This window comes from Aplysia californica, unplaced genomic scaffold, assembly GCF_000002075.1.
Source record: "Aplysia californica isolate F4 #8 unplaced genomic scaffold, AplCal3.0 scaffold00035, whole genome shotgun sequence".
Classification (NCBI taxonomy): domain Eukaryota; kingdom Metazoa; phylum Mollusca; class Gastropoda; order Aplysiida; family Aplysiidae; genus Aplysia; species Aplysia californica.
The window spans coordinates 129,130-143,882 of NW_004797305.1; the positions used below are offsets into that span (position 1 = coordinate 129,130).

A 14,753-nucleotide genomic window follows, 5' to 3' on the forward strand; every position below is an offset into this window, starting at 1 on the left:
CGTGTTTTCTGAGTCTCGTTCTCTCGTGATAGTATTACATGTATTGTGAACATCTATATTTTAGCTTTCTGTTCCAGATTCGCAGATTTTGAATTTTGCCCTCCCTAAGGAAAGATGACGTGGGTGGTTGGCGGGTGGGTGCTCTGGTGTGGTTTGCTCCTTCTTTCCTATCAAACATCTATCGTCCTTATCTCACCTTCTTCTTTTTTATGTTTGTTACTCTCTTGTAACACCTCTAATTCTCTGGCGCTCATATGACCTTATGCAGTTGCGAGTGCCGTAAAACCTTTGCTAAAACTAAACTAAACTAGGAAAGATGACGGGGAGTAAATTGGGATAATTTTCGTGGTTTTGGGACATAAAAGGAAGAGTGAAACAGGAAAAGGGTCAAGGTCACAAAGGGAGCGAAGCAGTTACCGTGCACCTAGCTCAAGCGCCCGCCCACAAAACAAAATGCCCGGTTACCGTGTACGTAGACACTGAGGCTACGCGCCCGGTTGCTGGTTACCGTGTACGTAGATATTGAGGCTACGCGCCCGGTTACCGTGCGTGTGACATTGAGACTACACACCCGGTTACCGTGTACGTAGACCCCGAGGCTACGTACGCGCCCGGTTGCCGGTTACCGTGTACGTAGACACTGAGGCTAGCTTACGTGCCCGGTTACCGTGTACATAGACCAGGAGGCTACGTAAACGGATACCGTGTACGTAGACCCCGAGGCTACGTACACGGTACGTAGACACAGCGTTTTACTTTTCAAAGCTGAAGATGCCTCTGGATGGCTGTATAGAAGCCTTAATTTTTCAAAATTTTTCGGGATGTGGTGGGGGGGGAGGCATGCCCGCGGACCCCTGTAGTTAGGCCTCGTGCCTAAAGCACTCGGATGCCGCACAGTTGGCGCGCTGGCTATGCCACTGTAAGAGGCGATTATGCAACCCAATTTTGCTTGCATGCAGATGAAATTTAAAAATAAAAAATGTAATCGTTTTTGGTGAAAATTATAAAAATGTGTTTGCACCTAGTCAAATGATATATATATATATATGTATATCTAAACAACCATAAAGGAATATAGAACTGGAAAATATTTAAAAATTTGCAATTATATACCTATTCCACATAATTTGTACATTTGGATCATAACATCAGATGTTGAAGATTTTTTCTATCTTGAAACAAAATCTATAAAAAAGGACAAGGTGCATTTACCACACAACTTAACACACGTATCTTATATAGAATTATTCAGAATTGCATTACGAATAAAACCATACATGTCTTGAGAGGAGAGGTATTCTTTTGTAATTTTATTTTAATAAGTATAAGTGATTGTGCTGGGTTGGACGAAATTGTCAGAGGACAAAGAGAAATGGCGAGAGCTGGTTTTCAGATGCAGTGTTGCCCCATGGTTGCCCCAACCACGGGATAGAAGAAGAAGAAGAAGAAAAAGATTTTTGGGGAAAAAAAATTTGGACGAGTTAGATCTAGTATAGAAAAATATTGATCTCTCAATAACAAAGCAATGGCAATTTGAGTATTTCCATTTTACAATATAATAGCAATATTCTAAAGAAGAGTCCTACATTTATTTAATTAATAAAATAATGATACATTTTGTTTTGTAAAAGTACTAAGACTGGTACCTGGGCTATAATTTGGGTATTGAGATAAAACAAATTCGCATAAACTTCGAAATCGTTTTTCAAAACTGAATCAAAACTTAACATTTTTGGTGGAAACGCTATTAGAACCTTTACATTAATATGGATATGTGGATTGGAGTATAATCTAAGCCAAAATTATAGATCGGTTCTCGAGGTGTCGGGGTCAGCTTGCCGAAAGGAAGTCACTTTAGCCTCGCCACCGCCCACGGCTTGGCGTAGCGAATGAGTTAAAGATGGTGTATGCATTCTGTATGGAGGAGAACATGGCCATTTGGATATCAAATGCTAAAGAACTTTGGGACTGGGTGTTGTTTTAGTCGATGATTAGTAATTTTTAAAAAGTGTATGTTGTATGGCTCTTCAGTTATGTGCAAAGTTGATTTGACAACATTTTAGCTTTCTACTGTCCTCCTTTTAGAAATATAGGTTTTAGTGTGTAGTCAGTAGATTTGGAAATAAACATACAGCTGCATAGATAAGTCAAACACGCAAAACTCCGATTCACGAAATGCTTCAACAACAAGCCATTTCTGACCGAACCGCTGTATTATCTTTGTATTGGCAACACTGTGTTGTTAATACCCACACAGATGTGTCGAGCAGCTAATCTTGAAAAGCTCAATCAAATTTTTGTTTACAATTGTCTTGAATTCAAATTACCCCACACACATCATGGAAAGCAAGTACACCCATCATGACCGAGAGATCAGGATACACACATTGCTGCTATCAAGACGATCATCACACATTTTATGTTGTGTGCACGAGGTGCCAGAGTCTCTTTGAATCTAGTCATCCCATGGTGTGTGCTGGGTAGAGGGTGTGATTGAAGACGAGACAGTGTGGCGCTGCACTGGGCCATATGGTGTGTGAATTATGTTTGTAGGCGTGTGTGTGTGTTACATGTGTGTGTGGTTGTTTGAATGTGACAATGTGGATATGGAAGTGATTACACATGAGTGGTGGGTGGCATGCCCCAACCAGTATGTTATATTATTCACAGGCTTTTGACTTTCTGTGCTTGCCTGAGCTTATGTGTAATGGTAGGTCAGATATTCATGAATTTTATGGTTCGATTGCATATTTGGTTACACCACGATGCTGATTTCTTGTGTCTTCCTCAGGTCGCTGCTTGTCAGAAAATTTCTATGTGCGTGGTGATGGAACCCGAGTCTACTTTTTCACACAAGGTATATCATCTATTTGTGTGGGTAAACCAAAGTTGATTTTTGCTCTATAATTTTGCCATCCTGGTTTTTTAAAAAATGGCCACGGTTCTTGTAGATAACAGCGCATAAAGATATTTTTTTTAGTCTCAAGAAGCCTCAATTTCAAGTCTTCTCTCTCAATAAAAGAGATAGAGGAGCCTCCATGTGCATTTGCTTTGTTGATATTGGTACAGTAGAACATGGTTATAGCAGGACTTTTGGTTCCAGAAGAAAAATCCCGCAGTAGGCAAGTTTCCGCTCTAGGAATGCAAAGTGAAAATTACTGAAAAATTTCTAAAAATCCACATGATTACATCCCTTCCATATCAATAAAATTTGCTCTTCAGATTAGTCTTCCTTTTCTTGTCAACTTCATTGATTATCTTGGCCTTTAATTCGAGTGAGAAGCATTTCATTTAGTTTTTGTTGGAAGCCATCTTTTCCTCGGTTTGTTGTTTGTGCTGTCTATCGTACCAGTAGGCCTACAGTAGAACTGATGAAGTGGATGCGTACGTATGCCTGAGCATCAATGATCGCAATTCAATGAATGAGGAATCACACACTACACGCTCTCCTCTTCTTTTACTTTTTGGCCTAGCCTAGGGCTATGACCTATACGCTCTTATATGATACTCAGTGTCTAAGCTATGGCACATCACTTTAAATTTTGGAGTGGCTCACGTAACAGGCCTCTCCGCACCATGTCTCTCTACTGCCTGCCCCACCTCACTCTTCAGTGGATTAGCCAATCACAATGCCGCACCGCTGACTGCCTGTTTGGATCCCGCCTACAGCCCCCACCCCTCAATCCCCTTCCCCACAGCTAGAGCTCGTTCGATCTCTCCCTCTGTATCCAAGTACGGGCCTGTCCTTGCCCCGTTAAACCCGAGCACAGGTAATTGAGTTTGCATAGAAAAAAAGGGGATTCCGGTAAGATCCCGCTGTAGGGATGGTCCAGCTGCAGCTTGTGCCACCATAGTCATGTTCTACTGTTTAGATATATCACTTTTGGAGTGGTTCACGTAACGTGACTCTCCGCACCACCTCTCTCTACGCACCGTCTCTCTCTGGGCCTACCGCCTGCCCCACCTCACTCATCACTGGACTAGCCAAACACAAAGCCAAGCCGCTCCGCTGATTGTTTGTTTGGAGCCCGCCTACAGCCCCCCCATCCCCCAGCTAGAGCTCGCTCAATCTCTCCCTCTGTATCCGAGTTCAGGACTTTCCTTGCCCCGCTATATCTAAGCACAGGTAATTGAGTTTACATAGGAAAAGAAAAGGGGATTCCAGTAAGGTCCCACTGTGCGGGTTCCGTTACAGTCATGTTCTACTGTATCATGCAAGATTGTTATGCAGGTGATCCTTGTTCCACAGCCTAAAAGAGGCATTCTTGGTGATTTGATTGGATGTTGGAAGAGTTTTCATGGCTCTTCAGCTACAGTGGAGTCAGCTTACACTGAACACGGTTTATTAAAAAAGAACAGTAAACTAAATTAAAATAAAATCCCCTATTTTTAATTCTATTTGAGCAACTTCTCTAAACCCAAAATTTGGCTAAATGGAAGAAAATCCAGGGGTTCCGTAAATTTTGGTTTTAGCAGACTCCACTGTATTTGCCAGAGTCCTGCCAAGTTTTCTTATAAATGGGGGCTGTTTGCATTCACGACTTGACTTATGGTTTCTTGAGTGAGTTTAGTGGTCTACGGCAACAGCTGAACTAATCTGTGCAGTGCAGGCTGAGGCTGATGACTGTGACTTTGAGGGAAACGCCTTGTCAAACCCTGTTTATTTGTTTGAGTTCTAAGGAGGCTTTTCAATACAGTAATGTCCATTAAGTGCAGGGAAAAAGTAAGACATACAGACAGAAGCTAGGAAGGATGGTAAAGAAGCACATGTAGGACCCACCAGTGGTGCCCTCCATCGACCTGCTCTGGTTAATCTTCAATAAGTTCTGGCTCCTTCCTCCCAAAACCAACAGTGTTGAGCCCTCTTCTTCAATACAATGAACCATTTGTTTTTTCTGAATGATCAACTTGACTGTGTTGTGACTGTTTGCGAGTGGACCAATTTGACAGTGATATTGTTTATTTATCGCTGCTGTTTGAGCTTTTTGCTTTGGTGTAAGTGTAAGCTGAAAAAAGGCTCTAGGAAATGCTGTTTCACCAGTTATGGTCTTACCTCACTGTCTGATGACTTCTGGTGAATATATATGTAATGCTGGCATATTGACATTCAGTGTCACAATTATCCATTTATATATATATATATAATAATACAAGGCTTTTTTCAAGACACTATAATTGATTTATTTTGAATATCAGTTAAATGGACACACATTTTCAAAAATGACGTTTTCTTATGCCTTTGTTCTCCAGGTGAATTGCGAAACATGTTTCTGAAGGCTGGCTTACTGGAAAAGGAAAATCTAGTTGACAGACGATTGCAGGTGAACAGAGGTCGACAACTGAAAATGTATCGTGTATGGATACAATGCAAATATATAAAACCAGTGAACCCTGTGTCATAGTCTGCTTTATGTTTCTTTGCTTGATGATTCAAATTTTTATTGCGATGCAAATAAAAAAAGCGTCCGTTCTTTATTTCATATTTGTTTTTACATTTTTAAAATTTATGATTTGAAAGAAATCAATAAGATGTCTTGTTAGTTTATCACAAAAGGAGGAATAGGAATGAATGCACCTTGTCAATTTTGTGGGAAAGGAAGAAAGGGAAATAAGTGTCACTTGTCAATATCATTCATCATTGTTTTCAATGTTGGCAGCAGCAGTACAAATTTGTAGGAGTCTTTACCAAGAGTCTTAGTCTTGACATCCTCTCACACCACCTCAAAGAGCATCAGCCTTCATAATTTCATGATTGTTGTCTTTATGAAATTTGGATAGTCTGTCTGGCTTCCCTCTACCTTTCACTTTCTCTTCTACTTCTACTACTTCTAGAACTTTTTTTCTGTCTGTGTGTTCTTTTTTTCCATAAAGAGTGAAACATTTTTCACATTTTCTCTTTATTGCCTCTTGAAGCAGCATAGTTTAGGTTAGGTGTGCAATTTTTTTTCAGAATATCTTCTATCTGTTTTGACTGTCAAACCACACCTCAGCAGTTTGAATTTTCTCTTCATTTGATTTACTCAATGTTCATATTTCAAAATCATACATGACTACTGACCAGATTAGTGCCCTGAGTATCTGGACTTTGAGTGGTGTTGGTACCCTTCTTTGCCAGTAGATGTGGTATGTTCAACTGCACTTTTCCTTTGTTTTGCCATCATATTTTTAAAAATGTCCATCCTCTTGATGTAATCATCCTATGAGATTAAATGCTATCGTGGTACGGTACTTGAAATCATGGAAGTTTTCCAAAAGAGTGCACACTGGCAAATGCGTCATCATCGAATTGGTTTGACATATTTAAAAAAGTATGGTGGGGAAAAAAACAACCCATTAGTATTGCTGTCTACCAGAACTTTAAAAAAAATCTTTAATACATTTGTACTTTTTTTTGAAGGGTCTGAGTGTGGACGTCTGTTTTCAAGTTGGAAAATATTTATTCTCTGGTTTCTATTTTTTGTCCTCTCAAGACTTGCCAAAGCTACAGAAAAATTTTGACTTAAAACTTATAAAAAGAACTTTGAAGACTGGATTTGCGACTGATTATAAGAATGAACCCCGTAGTCAATTGGAGAGATTTTTTGCTGCAGGTCTACTCTGAAAAACTTGAAATTATTGAATGCAGAAAAGTGTATGTCAATTGTTTGGAGGAGGGGGGGGGGGAATGTTCTTTACCAGTGCCCACCATACTGACCTTCCATGTGGGTAGAGTCTGTTTTTTTGCTTAGAAAAGTTTGCAACTGTACATTAGTCTGAGCTGGCTGGCACAATGGGTTGTAGGGATAACAATAACACTGCCTGGACACAGGCTACCATATTCAGGAGTGGGGGCACTGAACAGATTTGTCTCTCGGAATGTAACAGATGTTACATTCCGAGAGACAAATCTGTTTTCAATACATGTGTAGTACAGTATAGTGGGAAGCTGGTGGAGAAACTTGATAAATGCCGAAACAACTCAAGATCTAGAACTTTCTGTTGTGGAGTTAAATAAGGTTGATCTGTACCATAGCTCAGCATAATACCAAATGATCTATGGGTGCGCTCTTAATTTAAAGAACTTAATGTGTAAATTATATATAATGTGCATAAACATGTAGTAAGTATACATTTGTCTTGTTTGAAAGGTTAGCCTACTGACAAAGAGGATTACTCTTGATTACATCACTTTTCTCCATTTTCTTTTTTTGTAGGGGTGGTCAAGTTTCAGTAATTCAATTCAGTTGAGAGGTACTCGACTCTTTTGACTGTATGCTTAGTCACTGTGCAGGACTTGGGAGAGCGGTGAAATGGTGGGAGTTGGAATCAGTTGCATGATGCTTTGTGGAGTTTATAATACAGCCCTTTGCAACTCATGAGCTCTTCGTGGTTGCCTTTCTCTACAACAACCCCCTTGTCAATAACAAAGATAATATCAGCATCCTGGATGGTGGACAGGCGATGGGCAATAGTGATGCATGTGCGTCCCTCACGTGCGTTGATCAGCGCCTCTTGCACTATCTGTTGATGAATTTAAACATAGACTTGTTACGGTTTGGCCATGTTTAATGGGGTTCTTTATACAGATGTGAAAATTCACATAAGCATAATAAAAGTTGGAATAGTGTGAAAATCAATAACCAATAGAATCTAATTCATAATTAATCAACAGTAAGGCAAGATTTAGGGACAGTGATCTCATGCATGTGTGGGTTTGTGTGAGTATGTAATTGTGAAAGAGGAAACTTTTAATTAGAGCAAAAGCCGAGTGATGAAGACAGTTATTTTGTTTCTTTTTCTCACCTTCTCACTTTCAGTGTCTAAGGCAGATGTTGCCTCATCCAACAGCAAAATCTTGGGGTTCCTCACCAACGCACGGGCTATTGCAATCCGTTGTTTTTGACCTCCGCTCAGTTGTGTTCCCTTCTCCCCTACTTTTGTCTCATAGCCCTGGAAGAGCAGAAAGTGCATAAATAGGTTGCTTAGCAAAACTAATTTCCAAAGTGCTGTTTAACGTTGACAGTCTGTTAGATGTAGAGTAGGCAATAAAATGTTTGAAAGATGGCTACTTATTTACCCAGCAGTTAGGTATGAAGCCAAGGGAAAGTGTTCTAATAATACATGCACTCTATTTCAAGGCACAACGAGGAAAATCATTTTGACCCCGATTTGGATGACATGGGATAGCCCAGTAGTATTATATTATGTTTAGTTTAAACTGACAGTTGACCGCCCCCTTTGTGATAAAAAAATAATACACGATGAAAACTCCCTTGATTTAATTAAATTAAAGTACATTTAAGGGTTATTCATTGTCTCTCTCTCTCTCTCTCTCTCTCTCTCTCTCTCTCTCTCTCTCTCTCTCTCTCTCTCTCTCTCTTTCTCCTGTCTGAGATGAATACATGTACTGGGAATTCACTGGAGAGATAAAATCCCAAACACTTAAGTTGTTTAGAGAGCGAAAAGCTGATCTTCTGCCTTTACTACCATTCTGAAGAAAACCCAGCTTAGATAGTTGAGACACTTGGTCCGAATGCCAAGCGCAGTTCCCTGAAACTTGTTTTCTACTCAGAATTGGTACATTTTTTACATTCGTGCACCCCCCCCCCCTCCTAAAAAACAACAACCCAAAACACTCTTAAGTCTTCTCTAAAAGAATGCTCCACATTGATGAGGGTGAGTAGGAACCCAGAAATCCTGTCTTGATGATTGATCGGTCACAGTAAGCAAGACACCTGACAGCGAAGGTTTTGCGTAAAAAAACAAAAACAAAAACGACGAGTTTGTAAAGCAGAGGCAGTCAAATCCTGGCAATGACACTGACCGAACAGACCACAAGTGCTTTGTTTGTGGAAAATGCTTCTCAAAAAGAATAGTGCTTGAGGTTGAAGGTCACAACGGAAGCCATTTGATAAGCAGGTTGATATGAACCAACTACCGTAGCCCATTCTTTAGATAGATAAACATACGACTTCAGGAAAGTGAATGGCGCTTCTATCCGCGGTGAGTAGTGGTGTTTGTGATTATTACAAGTTGTTTGCTATACATGTAGCCTACTATTATTTCTTTTACTTTACTCTCTTTCACCGGCGTTTGTAATGTAACGGTTAGGTACTGCGATGTCACACGTAGTACGTAGGGGACCCGAGAGCGATTTCCGGTTGGGGGTACATTTTTTATCGAGTTTCTCAGTTTTTCTGGATCCATCTCAGCTCAGGTTGGCCCATACAGATAGGGTCGGAAGCCGGCCTCCTAAATGATCTAAATTTGGTCGATGGAGGAGTAAAAGCACCTACTATAAAAAAAAAGAAAACACTCAATAACTTTTCTTCGTCCTTGGGTGTTAAAGGTCATAATTAAATCACTTCATGACGGACCAATTATTATTATTACATGTATTATTATTATTATTTTATTATTATTATTATTATTTTCATCATTATTATTATTATTGTTGTTCGATGTAGGCCTACTGCAATGTCTTTGTATGACATTCTTTATCGCCTCTTGTAGCAGGATATGACTGGTCTGAAAATGGATTTGGCTGAGGTACGAATAAACACAGATTGCTGGAAGAAAGGACATACACTCTAATATATAATGAAGCTATCCAAAATACGTGGTGATTTGGGGGGGGGGGGGGGGTCCTTGTGTAAGTTTAGGAATCCAAAAAACAAAGCACACCAGTCCAACTTGACGGCCAGGTAGCCGGTATTATATAGATCTACTCCTTCACATTTGCGTGCCTGTAGAGTTGGACTGGTGTGTTTTATTTCTTTAATTTGGACTGGTGTGTTTTATTTCTTAAATTTCTAGCTGAGCATATTGAAGTCATTGTCGTCTTACTTGTGTCTCATAATTTACACAAAAAATGTAAACATTTATAAGTTATTCAACAATCCCTCTTCAGGTTTTGTTATCTGACACTTCTCAGGATAGAAATAAAAAATAGAAAAGTCAGAGAAATTCCATGCAGCCATATCTGTATTACGCCGCCTTTATAACTGCTCCATTGAAAAGACGGTGTTTGTGGTGTAGCTGTCAGGCGTTTTGCTGTCGCACGCACAGAGTTCAATTCACGAGTGGGGAGACATTTTTATCGAGTATCTCGGTCTTTCCGCCGGGATGTTGTATCCTTCTCAGTCTCAGTCAGAGTTGGCCTTGGCGGACAGGGAAGGAAGCTCGCCTCCTAAAAATATTTCGCACAACTCCCTGGGGGGGGGGGGGGGGGGGGGGTGAAAACGCCTTAATATAAAAGACTCACCTGAGGTAGAGCTGTTATGAATTCGTGGATATTGGCCATTCGGGCTACTTTGATAATCTCGTCTGAGGTAACTGTCCGTGTGTTGTCTCCGTAAGCAATATTCTCTGCGATGCTACAGTCAAACAGCACGGGCTCTTGGCTCACCAGTCCCATTTGGCTCCGTAGCCAATGTTTGTTCACATCTTGTATGCTATGCCGATCTAAAACCTGAATTAACAAGGCGTTTGTTATAAATTGTGTAGAGGTATCATGTGGTGAAATTGAAAGGATTGACTCGCATACCGAAACGTATTACATTACTATTGGAAAACAAATCAATAATTTCAAATAATTTCAACATCAATTGACATACAGATCATAAGCCGAGCCTCTTAAATTAGGCATCTCTCTCAAAATGACGTCATGAAAAACTGGTTTCCCATACTATACTCAATCTCAAGGGGTAGTCAATTGCTGATTTTTCAACATGCAGAGCAGCTGATTTTTACGAGTGGTCGTTTTTTTCCACTTTGTAGGGTCTCTTGCCGTCATGCAGCAACTGTCCGATTTGGAAGTATAAAGTATTTTTACTCTCGATAGAAATTTTATCTTGGTTGTCCAAAAATCGATAGGAGTAGTCTTTAGCTGTCACCCGGACACAGTTCAAATTTAATTAATTCCTACCAAACCGAAAATGCTTAATGTATCCTGCAAGCTCATACTATGACCTCATGTAGTTGCGAGCGCCGTAAAACATTTACCAAAAATAATTTTAAAAGAAAATTCCATTTTGCTCGAATGGCAGCCCAAGCCTAGATTTACTCTTTCCTAATTCAGAACCCCCAAGGGATCTTAACTGTAAGGTGCTCAACTACACGGAACCTCCGAGATTTTTAGCTCTTATTCGAGAAGGCTAGGTGTTCGATATTACCCACCCTAAAATCTGGGGTGTGGCTGAAAGACAACAGTGGTAGGAGACAAAGAAAACTCGTGGGACGAGTGGACAGAGGAATACACTGTATCTTTAGAAGAACGCTTCTCAAGCAGGTGTTTCGACCGTAACTACTTGACATTCTAAAGAGGCCAGATCACACTAAGGTCATCGGTCATGACTCCTCAAGCACAATCTCCTGCTGTTTTTCCCCTCTGGACGCTTAACGAGGATCGAACCACAGCGGTGTTGTAACATCTCCGGTTCTTCAGTCCGTAAATGTGTGTGCAATGCCATTAAGCTTCCTCCAGTGGAAATAACTTAAAGTGAAGCTATATATATATATATATATATATATATATATAAATCTACAAGACATTTTGGGAATTTCCTTGCCTATTTCCTGTTCTACTTCTAACGTCCCAGCTTTCATTACGTTTCGTCCTCAACTAGCTCGAACTTTTCTCTGCCATTAAAAAAAATGCGCTTAATGGCTGCCTTTCTTTTTTTGGGCCTTTGAGGCCTAGCTGCCCCTGCGGTGCGAATGTTGAGGGTGCAACAAACCCCAGTGCATACACTTATACTGGCATGACCTTGGAGCTATAACCCCTCCTTGAAGTTGATTCGAGAGATTTTCATAGTTTGCCGATTTGACTGATGCTGTGCATCTATCCTGCTTTCGTATGGCTCGATTAGGAAGATATTGGCATCAGTTTTTGACCAAGGAACGATATTAGGTCTGAGACTTGTTCTCTTGATCATAGGAGGGTATTTCAGCCTCTCTGGGAGATCTGCAGCTAGTACCCAATCCTTAGCGGAACCTAGAAGGTTTCCGCCCCTTGAGAAGCAAGGCACTTGCTTTCTTCCAACCCATTTTTTCTTCTTCCCTGTTATGAAGAATATCTGGACTACACGGAACCTCCGAGATTTTTGGCTCTTATTCGAGAAGGCTAGGTGTTGGTCGCCAGGCTACAGAAGATTGCGAGGATCAGCTCTTTCAGCACTCTGTAGTGCCGCCACGCATATCTGCTATCACGAAGGGATACCTTAAGAAGCTGCGGACATGTTCTATTGTCTGTCCCTCCTGGCACAATAGGCGGGGGGGGGGGGGGGGTTCTTCTTCCCTGCCCCACTTCATGAGATTAGCTTTCAACGGCTGCAAGTCATATTTCGCTTTGATGTTGAAGCCAAGTCTCTAAGGTACTATATGCTGCATATTGTTCCAGGTAAGGGATTTCTGCAAGACATCGGTCCAGTTTGTCCACTGGCCTTGATGCGACTGCTGGACCGCTTTCTGGTATCTCTTGTTGTCTTCTGAATCTTTCACTTTTTGGATCATCATGTCTCGGCGTTCTTCACCATGTGCCTTGGACCATCACAGCATCTTCTCGCTTCCAAGTCCTTGTCTTCCAACCTAAGTATGGCCAATGACGTATTTGAGCCTGAGGTTATCTTTTGCACCCATCACGGTTTCCAAGACTTTCCACTTTCTGTCAGTTCTGTGTTGGTTGACCTGACCACCTCGCCATGTGAATTCTCAAACATCACCTGAGGCCTTATCTTGCCAGCTTTGTTTTCCTCGACGGCAGTAGCAGTAGTAAAAACGGACGCAATGCAATTCGCTCCCCATGACGTCACAGCCCAACATGCCGAAAGGTTGATCCTTAACTCGCCCCTCCCCCCCCCCCCCCACTTTTGCAATCGAATATTTTCTAAAATGACTGACGGACCGAAGTAGGGTATCGAAACTGGTAAATGATCATTCACATCTCTGAGCATTGAATGTGTGTGTGTGTGTGTGTGTGTGTGTGTGTGTGTGTGTGTGTGTGTGTGTGTGTGTGTGTGTACCTAATTTGAAGTATAGTGTTATAGTTATCCCTGCTCGCCTCAGTTGAGATAAAAGCAGATGACAGAAGGGCATGACAAGAGAACAGGAAAGGAGGTGAAAGACGAAAACTTTAGAGAAGAAATTTTGTATCGTCGCTGTCTGGTTTCGAGCCCAGGGTCTATTTAACGAAAGGTGAACACATCGGAACATCGAAGTTCTAAAGCCCCCTGCCACAGCCCATTCTCTACAATTTTCACCTTGACCAAACTTTGCATCTCTCAACCCATTTGGCTCGGTCCTAACGGAGACAGACGTTAAATTCTGAGGCCCCGCCTCTTAAGTAATCTAACAGTGTTGATATGGGTATTAAATCCATACGCTTTTACACTTCTCTCACTCCCCAACTCTCTATATGTCTCTAGTCAATGCCACTTTGGTATTAGAAATTTGCAATCGTCTTTGAAAAGATCTACAAGCGCTGATGCTAATTTATTCCCCTATATTATATTATACGAATTGTTTATGCTATGCGCGTGTCTTGAAAACAAGGATTACGCAAGAAGAAATTTGGGGCCTGAAGATGTTTGCTATGTGCGTTTTTTTCTATATGTGCGTGCTAGACGGTATTCTGGTATTTCCCCGCTATCCATCTGCTCAAATTCTCTAAGTGAATTGCTCTTGGTCTACCCTTGCCTCTTTTGCCTTCTTTTCTTTCAGTGAGAGCAAGATATTCCAGATTTTTATATACATATGCAAAAATAAATTCTCTTCTGTCCAGGATCTCTTAAGCCCGGATACATCCCCGTCGAAGCAAACCTCGCAAAGTTGCTGAACAAAAGTATACAGTACATATTTAGTTTGTGTAGGATTTTAACAAGAACAGATTGTCCACATAAGTAGGGTACCGTACTACATTCAAAATAGCAGGTGCTTTTCTTATTAAAAGATTTCGGCTCGTAGCGTACACCATAACTTTCATCTGACGGAAATCCAGTGTACACTGCAATATGGCCAGGCACACATCGAGGGCATCCACAGAAAAGCATGACCACAGCAATTGGAGATTTGGATTTCTTAAAAAGAGGGGAGTAGAGGAGGGGGGGGGGGCACCACCAGATTTCAACAATGTCAATTTGAACGAAGAAGTCAAATTAAGCTGGGTCAAATTACTCAATATAAAAATATGTGCCCATGCGAAAAACATAATACATGTAGGCCTACTACCAACCGAGAGAGTGTCTTTAAGCAGTATTTCAAACAATTTAACAACCAATTTATCACCGCTTACCCTTGAAGTAATTTATTTTCAGTCTGCCGTAATGTAACCAACGTAATCAGCACAGTGTTTCATTCATTCAGTTTTCTCTCTTTTTTTCTTTTTTTTGGGGGGGTGAAGCTTCTAAACTTAGCCCTTCCATTAGAACCAAATGGTCAAGTTACTTACTATAGAGCCGCCCTTTGGGTTGTAGAAACGCTCGAGCAAGCTGATTACGGTGCTCTTTCCACAGCCGCTACTGCCCACCAGAGCAACCGTCTGGCCTGCCTCAACAGTAAGCGACAAGCTTTTGAACACTTCCACCTCGGACCGCAGAGCATACGAGAAGCTGACATTTGTGAAGTTGATACTGCCTCGAAGCGTTTCCTGTGCGCAGTAGTTCAGAAAGCTTTAATGTGTATACACGTATAAATAATGTCATGCGTACTTTGTTTATGTAGTGTGTGTGTGTGTGTGTGTGTGTGTGTGTGTGTGTGTGTGTGTGTGTGTGTGTGTG

At 41.1% G+C, this 14,753-nt stretch overlaps 2 protein-coding genes across 2 annotated transcripts in view; one reads left to right on the forward strand and one right to left on the reverse strand.

Annotated features, from left to right (window-relative positions):
* LOC101863721 (tRNA N(3)-methylcytidine methyltransferase METTL2) overlaps positions 1-5,475 on the forward strand; it is a 20,655-nt gene extending 15,180 nt beyond the window's left edge. The window contains exons 8-9 of the mRNA XM_005091714.3: positions 2,792-2,857; positions 5,251-5,475. Of these exons, the coding sequence (XP_005091771.1) occupies positions 2,792-2,857; positions 5,251-5,402 (218 nt within the window). The 3' untranslated portion in view covers positions 5,403-5,475. The remainder of the gene's footprint in view (positions 1-2,791; positions 2,858-5,250) is intronic.
* A 35-nt stretch (positions 5,476-5,510) lies between these two features.
* LOC101857928 (ATP-dependent translocase ABCB1) overlaps positions 5,511-14,753 on the reverse strand; it is a 37,849-nt gene continuing 28,606 nt past the window's right edge. Inside the window, exons 16-19 of the mRNA XM_013091374.2 lie at positions 14,426-14,623; positions 10,244-10,450; positions 7,783-7,929; positions 5,511-7,500 (exon numbers count right to left, since the gene is read on the reverse strand). Coding sequence (XP_012946828.2) covers positions 7,306-7,500; positions 7,783-7,929; positions 10,244-10,450; positions 14,426-14,623 — 747 coding nt within the window. The 3' untranslated portion in view covers positions 5,511-7,305. The remainder of the gene's footprint in view (positions 7,501-7,782; positions 7,930-10,243; positions 10,451-14,425; positions 14,624-14,753) is intronic.